The sequence below is a fragment of the Pocillopora damicornis genome, chromosome 6 (genome assembly GCF_964200805.1).
Source record: "Pocillopora damicornis chromosome 6, jaPocDami1.2, whole genome shotgun sequence".
Taxonomy (NCBI): domain Eukaryota; kingdom Metazoa; phylum Cnidaria; class Anthozoa; order Scleractinia; family Pocilloporidae; genus Pocillopora; species Pocillopora damicornis.
The window spans coordinates 18,404,635-18,419,462 of NC_142675.1; the positions used below are offsets into that span (position 1 = coordinate 18,404,635).

A 14,828-nucleotide genomic window follows, 5' to 3' on the forward strand; every position below is an offset into this window, starting at 1 on the left:
TACCACACGACCTCTTGGGGGTGGGGTAGGGGGGCTTTAGCCTTCGGGCTCACCTCTGTTTCTGTGAACAACTGATTTAAAGTGTAATTCAGTGTTATCAACTGAGTTGAAACCGTAAATTTGCCACCGTAAAAAGTTTAAAGGCTGACGTTTCGAGCGTTCGCCCCTCGTCACAGCGATTGGATTTAAAGTGTGTTGTCTCCTCAATCCCCAGTTAGGCGATACTAGTACAGTATTTGTAGCAATAGATCAGACCCTGGTTATGCTAATCTGTTTCGAATGGTACGTGAAAAGGGCCATTTCTTATGAGAACGCTCTAAACAGACAAAAAAAAGTAAAATTAGTAAATAAATTTTAAACAAATTTATAATCCCCAGTCTCCGCTCATTTTTCCTCGGTAACCACGCCTGGCTTTAACAAAACATGGCGGCTTAAGCGTCTGTGTTTTCCTGGTGTTATCATATATCATCATTGTCGGTTTCTTACAATACTTTCGTTGATACAAATGTCATTACACTACCACCCGCAACGATGTTATCGCCTACCGCTTTGAATATGTTTTCGCCGTCTCCAGCTAGTTCGGAAGAAATCGGCTCCTCGGCCCTGTTTCCATCGCTTGATACAGGCCTTTCAACTTCTGGCATGACTTCAGAAGAGATTGACGAGCAACCCGAAGGGGAAGAAAATGAATAGTAAGTTAAAAAAGTGTTATGCTTGTGATTTTCGTGTTTTGTGAATGTTTTAGTTCATGAATCGAGCCGCAAATCTCAAATTCAGAGGAATCGAGTTATAATGCTTGTCATATTTGTTCATCTGTTCATTTCTGGCGAAGACTTACGAAAGTAAGCGGTCCCAGTCTTATCCACTCATCAATTTACAGGCTATAAATAGGTTGAGTTCGTAAGAGTTCGGTAATCGTACATAGTTACTGAAGTGCTAATGACAGCTAGGATGGTTTTGCTTTACTATTCTGAGGGAATTTACTTCAGTTAAAAGCTGAACACGATTATCTTAGAGAAGAGCTCCGACCGAGCACTTACATTCGTCCAGAAAGCTTTGTAGGCTAGTGCCATTGTATCACCCATTTCCCAAGTTAATCAAAGGCCCATGGATCGATGCACAGTCCATTGTGTAAATTTGTTGTAGATTTCATGATGAAAATAACGTTAGTGGAACTACAGATTGTATTTACAATGTGTTTGAACCGTTTCTTGAAGATGTACAATTTAAAGAGAACTTGCAGCTAATGTTACTTTTCACTTTGAATAGTGCTGATGCTGCAGAATCCACCAAGGCAGAATTAATGGAAAAAACCCTGTTGAGAGCATCTGAAGTGAGCAAATTTGGAACTTTTTTGACCATTTTTATTTATACCTTTTATTAATGGCATAAATACTTTAGAAATTGTGAATTGGATCTTGTTCTTAACCCTTTAACTCCTATGATTGACCAAGACGAAATTTCTCCTGACCAAATCAATACAATATCAAACAGAGATGTGATGAGAATAAAGTAAAATACCAGTTAGGGGATTATTAATTGATTCAATACCAAATTCTCAGAACTAACATCATAAGAATTGTATGACAGACAGTAAGGAGAATTGCTAATGAAATCTTGGGAGTGAAAGGGTTAATCTCCCCCTCTTCTTTCTTTAACTCTTTGTCATCTGCTGACTACCAGCTTTGTGAACGCAACCCCATATCAATGAGTTTGAGACATTCTAAACAAACTTGATGGTGTCTTATTAAAGTCCTCAACATGTGAGGCATTTTGGTTCTATTACAACCAGTCTTAGCATATTTTTAACTGTTTGACCGTTGAAAGTGACCAGTGACCATCTACATGTAATTTCTCCTTACAATATTACCCACCAATCAAACATTAAGGTCGTGAGAATAAAGGAAATGATCAGCAGCTAAAGAAAATGGTTTTTTCCTTGTCAGCTTCTTAAGAAATTAATGGAAAGCAGTATAGAGAATTTACATACTGAATTGAATGTATTAAGGGTTTAGAAGAACTTGCAATTTATGATAAATAGGGAAACTGTTAGAGAGACTTAACAAAAGTATTAGTTAGAGAACCTGACATTCACTGATTTCCTGCAGTTCAATATGCGTAGGTTCATTCATTGCAGTTGTTTCAAGCTGAAAAAGGTGACCAGAGCTCTTGGAAATGTTCATGAATGAAATCTTGTATATGATAAGTACTGCTATTATGGTTTCAGCAAATTTTGCTTCAAAGTGGAGGAAAATTACATGTCAAAGATATTGCTGATAGAATTGTAGAAAGTGGGCTCATCCCACCCAGGTCAGTTCTTTGAACATGTGCTCTAAAGGCTATAATTATTACCTACAATGTATATGTACCACCTCTAACACCATAAACATAATTTTCTCACCTGTGTATGTGTATAAATTATATATATATATATATATATATATATATATATACCCATCTACAAAAAGGTTGCAATATTGAAAATATATATCAAATATATATACCTTTTCTTTGCTCATAAAAACGAGACGATTTTTGAGAAGAAAACAAAAGATGTTTATATTATTTCAATACATATTTTCAATGTAAAAATGTGTTTTTTTAATGTACTCATACACTACTTGTAGAATTCAATTTTATGGTGATGGATTTGATGATGTCAGTTTTCAGAAGTTTTTATGTATATCAGTGTTCTAGAAACATGGTACCTCTGGCACTTATTTAAAATTTCAGCTAAAGGGGGATGGGTGCTTATTTTAAGGAGAGTGCTTAATAGAGAGAGGTCCTTGTTATTCACCAGTTCTGATTCCACTGTAGTTGAGGCTTAGACGGTTATGAATAAAGTGGTAATAGAAACAGGTTTTTCTTGTATTCCTGTTATTTAAGAAAGTAAGGGGGGGTGTTAATTTGAGAGGGGCACTTGTTTGGCACTATAGCTTAGGGGATGGGGGCTTATTTGGGGAAGAGTGCTCATCAGAGGGTGGGTGCTTATTCAAGGAAATACAGTATTTAAAAAGTTTTAACACATTTTTAACTTTCACGAACTGATGGTTTGTTTGATTAATTCCAGATCAAAGGCTTTGAACAGTCTAGAATCAATCTTATATCGTGAGGCAAGTAAACTTCTTTCACTTATAACTTGTAGATCACAATGAAAGTAACTTTTTCTGGATTTGTGTAGTGAGAAATGGGATTTAATGTTTTAATCCATATGCACAATCTCTTTTTCTATTCATTGATTAGAATGAGTTTTCCCTTATAGACTTTTCGTGAAAGCTCCAGATTTAAAAGAATTGATAATCGCTTTGGATGGTTTGCCTTGATGGTGAGTTCTTTATTTTGTTAATAACATTAATATTGACTAGTTATTCATTAACTCTTTAACTCCTGGAGTGACCAAGACAGAAATTTTCCTTAAAATATCAATACAATATTAAGCAGACAAGTGATGAGAATATAGAAAAATATCAATGAGGGGTCTATCAGTTGTTCCAATATCAATTTGTGGTATAGAATAACTGACAAGTTGGGGTTAAACTGCAACAGTTGAGTCAGTCTCCTCTAACACTTAATATTCTGATAAACAAAATCACACAGGAAGTTGAGGTTGAAGATGATGATGATGATGAAGATGATGATGATTCTATGGATAATGAGACAACAGAGGGTGATGATCAGGTGACTGAGTTTGAAATAAAGCTGAGAGGCATCAGCAATCAACCATAATTACATGTATTTAACTTCCTTTATCTTGAGCTTGTGAGATTACCAAAAAAAAAAAGAAAAAACCTAGCCTTTAGGCCAATAGGGATGACCATTTAATCAAGCTCTGCACTCACCAAGCTCAAGTGCAAGAAAAATCAAAGCCAAAGTTCATTCAGTTTTCCTTGCATCTATAACCAACCAAAGTTTTATGTACATGCAAAATTCAGTAATTCTTACTAACTAAACAGAGTTTGAGGTTAGTAGTGTAAGTTATGAACCCCTTTTTTGCTTTGCAAATAATTTGATGTAGAAAAATGAAGTTGATAGATATTGTGCAAATTGTCAATTACAGGTTAACATTTCTGAGATTTGTCATTAAAAACTACATGTATATGTACATGCACTGTATTTTTATAGAAGGCAATTCTTGTACACTTTTAAAGGTGTACATGTGGTACACATGGTAATTCATTTACCTGGAGTAAAAACACACTTTTCTTTAAAGCAGGATTTTTGGTGAGGTAACTGTTACAAAAAAACAACAACACAAAAAAAACAACAACAACAATTACAACATTAACAACTTCTTTAATTTGTAGTCTGTTAAAACTACCACTTCAAAACAACCCATTGACTATAACAGAAAATACCTTCGGATAAAACGTTTGGTCAAACAGCTGGTCTTCGTAAGTATTGACATTATTTGATTTATTTTATTACTGGCAACGCCCGTGGGCGATATGAAGCGAATCCCGTGCTCTGATTGGCTACCTTAGTGGGCAAGATGGGCCCATCGTTGTCGCCTAGGATTGCCCGCCAAGATCCCGTGTAAGAAAAAAATTGCGTTGAGCGTACTTACAAAGTTCGTAATTTTTGGACAGAATTGGTGATGGAGTCATAAACAGCGGCAGAAGACAGTTAAAGCAAAGAAATTGTAAAAACGACTCTTGTGGGTTTATTGTGCTACAAACACACACAGGCGTTCTTTCCAGGCTCTCGAAATAAACAAGTCATCCTTCATTCTCAATTAAGGGAAATTTTTTTTGCAATAATTATAGAAAATTCTTTATTGACCGAGCTTGTTCGGTCAAGACGGCTGGATATTAGCCTCGTCCTTTTTTTGCGTATTTATAAACCTCGCCTTTGTCTCGGTCCATACCAACGCAAAATAGCACTCGGCCAACATCCAGCCATCGTGACTTCACGCATGGTCAATAACTCATAAATATTGGCCGTTTTTATGCTAGAGACGTTAAAGTCGTCTCGAGACGACTTTAACGTCTTAGACAACTTTAACGTCTCTTGCATAAAAACGGCCATTACTTATCTACGTGAGCAATTTTGAACTGAGTATCGAAAGCTATCTGAGAATGCGTTGCCCTAGTAGGGTTGTCAAAATCCACTGATAGTCCCATTTCCAATGACATTTTTTGTAGGAAAATGGAGCATTATGTGATGAAGTCCAAAGAACTGAGGTAAAGTTTCAAAGAGCAAAAGCAGAGAGAAGGTAAATCTTATCTGTGTAAAGTAATTTGTTATTGTTCTTGCTAAGTTTAATAGATACTTAGGCTTAAGACTGGTTGTTTAACTAACCAAACTTTTAATAAAAGGGGGCATGATGATGTAAAGGTTTCTGTAAGTTCTACCGTTTACTGCACTTGATTTACTCATGTTGTGGAGCGCTGGACTCAGTGCCGCAAGGAAGGTCGAGGGTTCCAGCCTCAGACCAGACCAACACTCAGGGTCTTAAAGTTACTGAAGATAACTTGCTGCTTTTGCTACTTCATCCGAAAATTGTTAGACATTCTATTTTCTCGGAAAAGGACGATAATCCATAAGCCCCGTCTCCTGCGCCATCTCTGTACTGGTTAGCTGGGGAAGAACCCACGCACTTCTCGCAATGAGTGGGGAATGTACATGTAGCTCCTGGTGTTGTAGACTGGCCCTGTTATTGTTTATACAGACCCCATGTAAACCAGATTTAAAGCAGAATTGGGCCAGCCCGTCTGAATATCGCAACCAAACAAACATATCTAGACGAAATACAGGAATGCAAAGTAGTCACCAGCCCTGATTACATCTACAACTCATTTCCGCACTTATTTATTCATTTTCTCAAAGGTTCATTCTCAAGAGGTTGTTTCAGTATCAAGCCGCTGCTGAGGCAGGGATGTTCCAAGCTGCACCGTACCCTCCCTTCTCTCCGGACATGTTACCGCCGATGATGTACCCTCCTTTTGTCGCGGAAAAGGCCAAGCCACCAAAAGTGAAGGCCAAGAAGACCGCAGTGAAACCAAAGGCAGAGAAAGAACCCAAGTCTTCTGGAGGAAAGGCAACAAAAGCTGAGAAGGCTGCTACAGAGGGTGCAGGTTTGTCTTGTCTGGTTTATCACAGCTAAGGTTGGGAGATAGGGGCGTTGCAAGGATTTACCAAAGAGGGGGAGGGAGTTTGCGTTCCTTTGCCTCCTTAATAAGTTTGTAAACTTAGAGTATGAAACCATCTCTCAAATGCAAGGGGGGACATACGGATTCCCCAGAATTTCCCCTTACTTATTCCCCCTGGGAAGAAGGGCCATACTTTTCGTGCTAAATGGTTAGACCGGGGATAGGTACACTTAAAGAAAATTTGGTTTGGAGATGAATATTGTTTGCCCCTCTTTAACAGGTAAGGACGGATTGAAAGAGAAGGAGAAGCCGGCGAGACAAGAAAAGAAAAAGCCAGCTAAACCAAAGAAGCCTAAAGCACAACCTGAGAACTCCGCACCTAGCGCTGCAAATGCTATTACTTCTGCTGCAGTATCATCAAAAGGTGGGTGTTAATCAACACAGCGGTCAAACGCTGCGCATGCGTGAGGGGATCACTTCTGGCCGGCTGCGAGCCACTTTCCCGCCCAAAATTTCAAAGGAAAACATATAAAGTAACCGCGCTCTCACTAAATGAACGAACAAAAATTAAAACGCACCTAGATATCTGTAGAAGGAAAGAAAAGTCTAAGGAGAAGGAAAGCTTGAGACTTATGGAACACAAAGCTTTTTCAAGTACGGGTTTTCTGTCGATTTACCATTTTGTTTTGAGCTTTAACAGAAAAGTTAAACGCTTTTCAAAGCACCGTGTCTTACTGGCTTGTGTGGTTGTTTGTAACTCTTGTGAGACAACTTTATTCTGACGGCCTGAAAGCACGCCATTTAGTCATTACAACGTTCGCTCATGTGGAGACTTTGACTGCTGTGTTGACGCAGATATTGTAGGGTTGTACGATTCACGAGATCAGAACGATCACACTATACGAATGACAGTTTTGATTATGTGCCCAAGATAATTGCTATTCGCTACATGGATACTACCCACGTACCATAAAATAACGTACATTTGATGTGCCTGTTAGCATTGCTGTAATCTGAGAAATAATGAGATCTCAGATTGATAGAGAATAAAGGTGGTAAGTTTCTAAAGAAACTGTGGTGCTTCGTCGGTGGGAGAGTATAACAGGGTAATTAAGTCTTATCAGCATTACCCAGTTTGAGAATAAGGTTCACATATTTTATCTTTCACTGTAGCCCCAACGACAGCCAATCAAGGTACTCCTCCTGTGAAGCCTAAGAGAAAGAAGCCAGGCACTGCCATCAAGAGGAAGGTGCAGCCCATTGCAGTGGATGCAAAAGGTAAAAAGTCCCCTACAAAAGCAACAACAACAAATGAACCAAAAAGAAAACGTGTTTACAAATGAACAATGTCAGTGCAGAATATCGATCAAGTTTCAAATGTTTGTACTCAGGCCTTTTTATCTCTCTTTACTCAGGCAAACCCATTTTCCCAATTGTACTGGGGGGTCTCACAGTTCACAGTCTTGGCGAGGTAAGTCATATGAAACATCTCTGTACTTTCTATGTCAGGGACTGGGACTGAGCTGCCCCATGACGGTTATATTCCTTGATGAATCCTTTTCTTTGAAGGAAATTCAGTCTCTGCGTGAGCAAAATTCATGACACAGGATTGGTAATGGATAGCCCCCCCCCCCCCCTGAGATGTCCGAAATAAAAGAATTATCCGGAAGGATACTTCCAAGGCTATTAGGGATTCGCCAGTGGATAGGGTCGCATGTTGGATTGACCATAATGGGGTTGCTTCGTCAATAGAGTTGATAGAATGGGGTCGCACAAATTTTAGGTATCTTAGTCGGTAAGAAAATTCTGCTAAGTATGGATTTAAGAATGGAAAGATTCGCATTTATAAAAGTTGTTACCGTATTACCAAAAGAGACCAAGGTGGGGTCTGGCTACAGAATAGACTTTAGTGGGGATGGAGTTCTAAGAGGCCAGCGGCAGATACCCAGCAAAAATTACCCTAAGGGTTAATTTAAGGACCAAGCTCAAAATTAATCATCTTTCTCATCAAGTTAGATAATGTGCGGCACATGGGTGGCACTGTTCTTAATTTTATCGTAAGTTTGTGACAACTTTCGTTGCTTTACAGATTGTTTTTGACCGCCCTGGTTTCCACTCTGAACGTTATATTTGGCCCGTGGGCTATTGCAGTTCCAGAACGTATCCGAGTATGCGTAATCCAGAGAAGAAGTGTATTTACACCTGCAAGATTCTGGATGGGGGATTCGGACCGCAGGTATGCCCAATTTACATTCAACGCGACTTTCGCTCATCCTATTCAAACTATTATAGCTATCTTGCTGACTGTGAAACCAAAGATAGCAATAACGAGGAAAGTCCCTGGACCGGTCCCTCAGATCGGTATCCACGGCCCCCAGACTGGAAGTAAGTACTAAGTAAGTAATTTATCTATACACGTAAACACTTAAGATGTCTTTATTTAACTACTTTCGAAACGTTATTGAAAATCCAAAGCCGTCATGTTTACACACCTGTAGTTTGTGTTGCATGTATCGGATCAATGTCAGTATGTGGGCAACTGTGTTCCTACTCCTCTCGTAACCCAATTCTGTTAGCTTATTATCAGTTGTTGTTGTTGGGTTAGGGGAGGGGTAGGCCTGCAATTGCTCAGATACTCAAAGTGATCCCACTTTTCTCATAGTTTTGCTTCGTTCTATTTGCCTCCAGTTTGAGATGTGTCCTGAAGATGATCCAGACCACCCAATCGTAGCCTCTTCAGCCACAGCTTGCCACTGCGTGGTGCTGAAGGCGGTCAATAAGGCCAGGTACATGTGACCGTGGAAAGCTGTTGATTTTATTCATCCTGAAAGTTAAAGGAGAAGGTTGCGTTAGAAATCTGAGAACTTGCTCTCTGCTACTTAAAGATTTCTTGCGTCCTATGTCACTTACAGTGTAGCTCGTTTAATTTGAAATGTTTGTGCCTCATCTACGACATTTTTTGTCCCGGCAGGGGTAGGGACGCTTCTAATACAGGCTCGGGTCCAGAGTTTTTCGGTTTCTCTCACCCAACCATTCAGTATTTGATTCAAAGCTTGCCCGGGGCGCGAAAATGTACGAAGTACCAGTGGGTGAAGTTTGAATTACCAAAACCGCAGAGTAAACAAGGTAAGCGAAAATTTATTGAATTTTCGTTCTCTGTCTTTTCTTTGGTGTATCGGTGTTTTATTTTTCTTTTTGTTTTTGCTTTGTTTTTATTGTTTGTATGTTTGTTTGTTTGTTTTTTTTACCCAAGAACACCCAGGAGTTTTGAAAGTGTTGAATTCTTGGAAAAATGTGGTTCGACTTCCGACCTTAACTGTGGAGAAGTCTAGGGATTTTCTTGATTACTGGGCGAAATATTTGATATGTTGTTGAATGTACCTAAATAACCCCAGGAAGTATATTGCTGTTGTTTTTGTTGATGTTTTCGTAAGAGCGATCTGATTAGTTTTTTAGGGCAAACTCTGAATAACCAATGTTGTGCTCAGGCCATGTGATCTTACCAGTAATAGTGCCCCTTAAACTGACAACATTATTTTGGAACATTTATAGAAAAAATGTGCATGGTTTGTGGCATGTAAGTGTTAATGAAATTCATTTATTTATTTAAGCATCTTTTTATTTTTGCCTCTGGTTTTCTCCCTTCCAGCGGGAAAGGCTTCTTCTTCATCTACTCCGGATCCATCAGGTGTCCTTCAGGGAATCCCCTCCGGTGTTGAGGACGATTCCATCGCCAGCTTGGACGAAGACGATCCTATGCCAGCAGGAATGACCACGTTTCATCCCTCTTCTGCGATGGAACAGCCCATAGACCGGGCAATGAATCAAACGATGAGTCAGCCAATTGACCACGACGAAGAAATGTTTAAAGGTGAGAAATATGATTGGTAAGTTTAGGTAGACGGAGCTATGATGATTATTTATAGATATTAGCCCTTCCATCGCTTGGAAGGACCAATAAGTAATTGCTCCTGATTACAGCCCAGGAGTTTCAATAAAGGCAGGCTACCGGCGGTCTATCGGCGTCTGTTCTGCCTATGAGAAGGCTCTCATGTGCCTTACGGCCCCCTTTCCGGACACAGCCGCCTATTACACCATCAGCAGTGGTGGGCGCAAATAGCTTGAAATGGCATCCCATCCGGGAACTGGGTAGGGATAAATAATGTCATACTCTGCATACCTACATGCCGAAGAGGTCACAAACCCTTTTTACTTCGTGCGTGGGCAGAGAGTCGTGGCCTTTAAAAAGGCGTGGTTACAAGTTGATGTGTTGTATCTTGTAGATCCAGACATGGGACCGCTGACTCTGGCGTCCACCATCACTCCTCTCTCGTCCCCAGGACTCTGTAGTCCTAGTCCAAGCACACAGCTTGATGGCTTAGAGCATGACACCGAAATGGATCCAGGTAGGTTTCTTAGCTTTGAAAATGTTTATGGCTGAAGCTCAGAGCGGTAAACGTTAATCCCCTTTCCCCCCTCTAACGTAAATGGGATACCGCATCTTCAAAGTTTCTGGTGAAGTCCTATCACAGTTTTGCTCGTCAGGGTGGCAGAAATTCTTTTATACTTCTGAAAAAAGCAGACAGGATTATAACACGAATTTGTTTCGCCGCGATTCGAGCTTTGCACAGTTCTTACTGCCCGTTTGTCTTCCGTTCGATTGTAATTAACATCAAGTACACTCGAACAAGTCTTCCAAAGTATTTCTCAATAGGCATGAACGACGCCATATCACATTTTGGGTGATCCTGTCAGGAAAAACTAGGCACTTTTGCCATCATTTGTCTTTTGTATTATTTGGGAGTTGGGGGAAAGGAAGCACTTGTGTATCAAGAAATTTCACCAACTCAGATAAGGAAATTGGGAAAACAGTACTGGTGCAAGGAGACAGAAAAGAACTCTGAATGGAGAGTCTACGTCTCGTCCACTTCCAACTTGCTCAGTCTTTTCAAACTCACTCGTAGTTGAGTTAATGAAGCATCGCAGTTCATGTGAATCCTTTTAGAGAGATTTCCCTTCAACCTTATAATTGGAGCCATTGCTGTGGTAGCCGCGAATCTTCCTCTTTTAAATCCCCGCTTACCAGAATTATCTTGCCTCCAAAAATTACGAAAAATTCTTAATAACCCTATTGAAAATGCAACCCCATTATAGTCAATCCAAGTGCGGTCTCATCCAGCGGCGCATCCTCATTAACCTATCACTAAGAAGTACTTCCCCAAGGGCCTTGTAACACTGCGCTAGTGTCGCGGTCGTTTGATTTAGTCTACTAATTTGTCGTCTTGAATTCTCGAGTTCATGATGACTATGGATAAGGATTACCGAGTTAGAGTTGTCGCGTAGAATGAAGGGGCCTATGGTGAGGAGCAACCATTTCTTAAGTCTCTTTACCGTTTAATGGTAAATTGAATTAGGCAAATCGCTTGAATAGGGCTTGGATATTGCGGGGAATGTGTGTCTTCCTGAAAGTTTACTATCCCAAAGAAAATTATGAGCACTTGGGAAAATTTTGATGGTCAGCAATACTTTTGTATGCACTCAGGGATGAATCCGCTGATGTCTTCGCCCACTCGATCCGCCTTTCCGACCTCTCTGTCGGGCATGCCACTCTCACCGACTGCCGCCGGCCAAGCATCGTTTGTCCTACCTCCCACTTCGCCTCTGTTTGGAAACAGTTTTCCAGGAACCGGGATTCCGGACTCGCCTCCAAAGTAGCATCCTATATGGTATATGTAAAGAAAAACTTTGTCAATCTACTGTGACTCCGTAAGGTTTGCGATAGCTTTCAATATTGGTGTGTAGCCTTTATTACACGACCGGTGTTTTTCACCCATTCGGCAAACTGGCCGAAACAGCTTATTTGGCATTACGAAGGCAAAGAACTCGATGGACAAAACTTGAAATGAGAAAATCAAAAAATTTTTAAAATCGAAGAGACTAGGCCCGATTACTAAACGCTTTTTGGGAGATGAGCCCGCGGTCTTCCACCGAACTGAGTTCCTTCTCGGCAGAATCGGAGGTTGAATCCGTCAAAATAGAGGAAATTGAGTCTACGAAGAGGACAGGGAAGTAACTTTGGAGAGGTACATGAATGTAGTAAGATAGGACAAAACGTTTATATATCTGTTTACCTTCTTGTGTGAAGGAAAGAGCTTGTAAATGATTGTAATAAAGTAGAGTAGAATGTAGAACATCGTGAGTGAAATTGTATCTCCTAAGGTTTGAACTTGAAACTCGTCACAGTCGAACGTATTCATGGATTTCATCCTCTTTGATCGGAGGAGTTTTAGGGTGTACAAATTTTGAGGGCAGGTCTGGTAGAAACGGCTAAGTTATCAAAGTACGAAAACTTTATCTTTTGTCACGTGAAGAAATTTTATCGTTATAAAATTCTAGCGCGCACTTCTTTGGCAAAAAGTACTCCAGAAGCAATGATTTTGAGATGCAAGATGCGAACAAAATTGTGTTGCTAATTTTCTTCTAAGTTAACTTCAGAAACTGTCCGTTGATCTTTTTCTTTGGTTGAATACTTGAGGTATTGTCATCATCGCCACCAAGAAACTCGCAATAGAGGGTCGTTCCAGATCTCGAGCCAGTTTAGATAAAGAAAAACAGCACAAAATCCTGCAGCCCTTATTACGTGGCTCGTCCGTTGTGCAAAATGCGTAAATTATTACAAAATGCCTCAGAACAGGGTCGCTCTTAGGCTCAATCTGGTTAAGATAAAGAAGATTAAATAACACACCTTATTTTAGTTGACGTACTTCATATCTAAAGCGTTTTTAAACCCCCAAGTCAAAATTATTAGTTGCATTCCATGGTTAGAAGCGACGTTCCTCTTTCATGTATTTTGCTTTCTATGTAGGGTACACTTTTTTTTTTTCATTTTAAAGAACGTTGAATTTTTGAGCTAAGGATGAACGTCTAGAATGTGGAATCGCATCGTTCGCTGTGATTGGTAGCCAGTTGCGTTTGGCTCCTGCTCTGATGCTGCAAACAAGATATAACGTTGATCAACTTCTGCTAAATAAGGCTTTGCTTCTAAACCCTTCACACTCTCACATCAATGTTTATATTCTCATGACCTTTACAGTTGAGTTAAGGGTGACACTGTTAGGAGAAACTAGCAGTTAATCATTCTTAGGGTTAAATGATTAAACGAAAAAAGTAGAGCAAACTAGAAACGATCTTATCAGACTCGTAGCGCCTGGAGTATCTTCTAACTATAATGTTAAAACTGTAGCCAATATGAGCTTCAACTCTCCGCTGAAAAAGCAATTCTCAAGAAGAATCAACTTTTGCATAAAGGCAATTCTCAAAAATCCCGACCTTCCAACCTTACAATTGGCTTTTCTTTATGGGCGCTTACGATAACAAGAGGAAAGAAGCAGGCCAGAGGAAATGACTGACAATTTATTTGTTAAGTTTTTCTTACCTTCGTAGAATTATTTTAGAAAATTTGTCAGAGTAGTAGGCAAGATTTCGGTAGAAATTAATTGATATGATCAGAAAGTTTTGACTGCTCATAGAGTTCTCTAGTCTAGACTTGTCTGATCCCAGTAATCAGTAAGCAGAGGGCTTGTCACATATGGAACTAATATAGCGTAGCTTTCTACGCCACCTATGCGCCAACTTTGTGGAAGAGCAGGTGAATAAAGGGGGTAAATTTCTATAGAAACTGTGGTGCTGCTTCAGTGGGAGAGTATAACTGGGTAATTTAGTATTATCTATTGAGATTATAACGTAAATTGGCCTCCGTAAAGAGTTTCAAAGCTGACGTTTCGAGCGTTAGCCCTTCGTCAGAGCGAAAGGCTAGGGCTAACGCTTGAAACTTCAGCTTTGAAACTCTTTACAGTGGCTAATTTACGTTATCAACTCAGTTGATAATACTACATTACCCTGTTAGTGGAAAAGCACCAGATCATGAAATCCGAAGTCAGAGGTTCCATTCCTCTTTGGGGGAATTAGGTTTTTTTTCTGCTCGTGGGGTACTTCGATTGTTTTTTTGTTTTTGTTTTTTTGGGGTCCCACGTTCGTGACTAAACGAATAACAACATTTGTTTGCGCGGCAGGATGTTTACTAGAAAGATCGGGGTGACTCACGAGAAGGGTAATTTATTTTTACTTGCAAGCTTGTTTCCAAGTTATTTATCGTTCCTTGCAAATCAACCCTGTACGACTTATGCGTGTAGCTTACAACCACTTCTCAAGCCGCGAATAAATTTTTGTCATAGCATTGCCGTACGGAGTGGCGCAAGTGAAATCAAATGATTACCCATGCGAACGTAGGTCATCTCAACCAGACTTTTCACCCCTTAACCGTTAAAAGACCTGTCTATCATCGTTTTTATATTTCAGAACATTTAAATATTGCTTTTCTCTCGGAGCTGGATTTTGACGACCATTCGTACTCTAGATTAGAGAAGGAAGATTTCTTTCTCTTTTTCCAGAGAATTCAGTCCAGTTCAGAGTGTAACCTACGATCTTGATATTATTTTTGGGTGGGGCGGCAATCTTACTTTGAAATGAAAACTTCCGTGAACATTTGACCACAAGCCAAAAAAGGTTTGAAGTCTTTTGACATCTGTTTCCACGACAAATATTGCTTCTTACACGCAAATGTTAGTTAAGCTTTTGTCAACAATCGTATTCCTCCCATCTGATCTCATGATCTTTCGGTTGGGTACAGGCTGCTGCCCGTCGAATTTCCTCTGTTTTCTGAGAAACAGCTGTTTTACT

General features: G+C 39.9%; 1 protein-coding gene across 1 annotated transcript; it reads left to right on the top strand.

Moving 5' to 3' along the window:
• Positions 1–375: 375 nt before the first annotated feature.
• Positions 376–12,280, top strand: LOC113681971 (uncharacterized). The gene is made up of 18 exons (XM_089210967.1): positions 376–692; positions 1,270–1,333; positions 2,228–2,310; positions 3,071–3,113; positions 3,263–3,325; positions 3,598–3,678; positions 4,305–4,391; positions 5,142–5,212; positions 5,827–6,074; positions 6,370–6,513; positions 7,263–7,367; positions 7,505–7,560; positions 8,179–8,325; positions 8,778–8,875; positions 9,061–9,215; positions 9,739–9,960; positions 10,373–10,495; positions 11,632–12,280. The coding sequence occupies exons 1-18, from the start codon at positions 532–534 to the stop codon at positions 11,802–11,804; spliced, it is 2,124 nt and encodes a 707-aa protein (XP_089067093.1). The 5' UTR covers positions 376–531; the 3' UTR covers positions 11,805–12,280.
• The last annotated feature ends 2,548 nt before the right edge of the window (positions 12,281–14,828 follow it).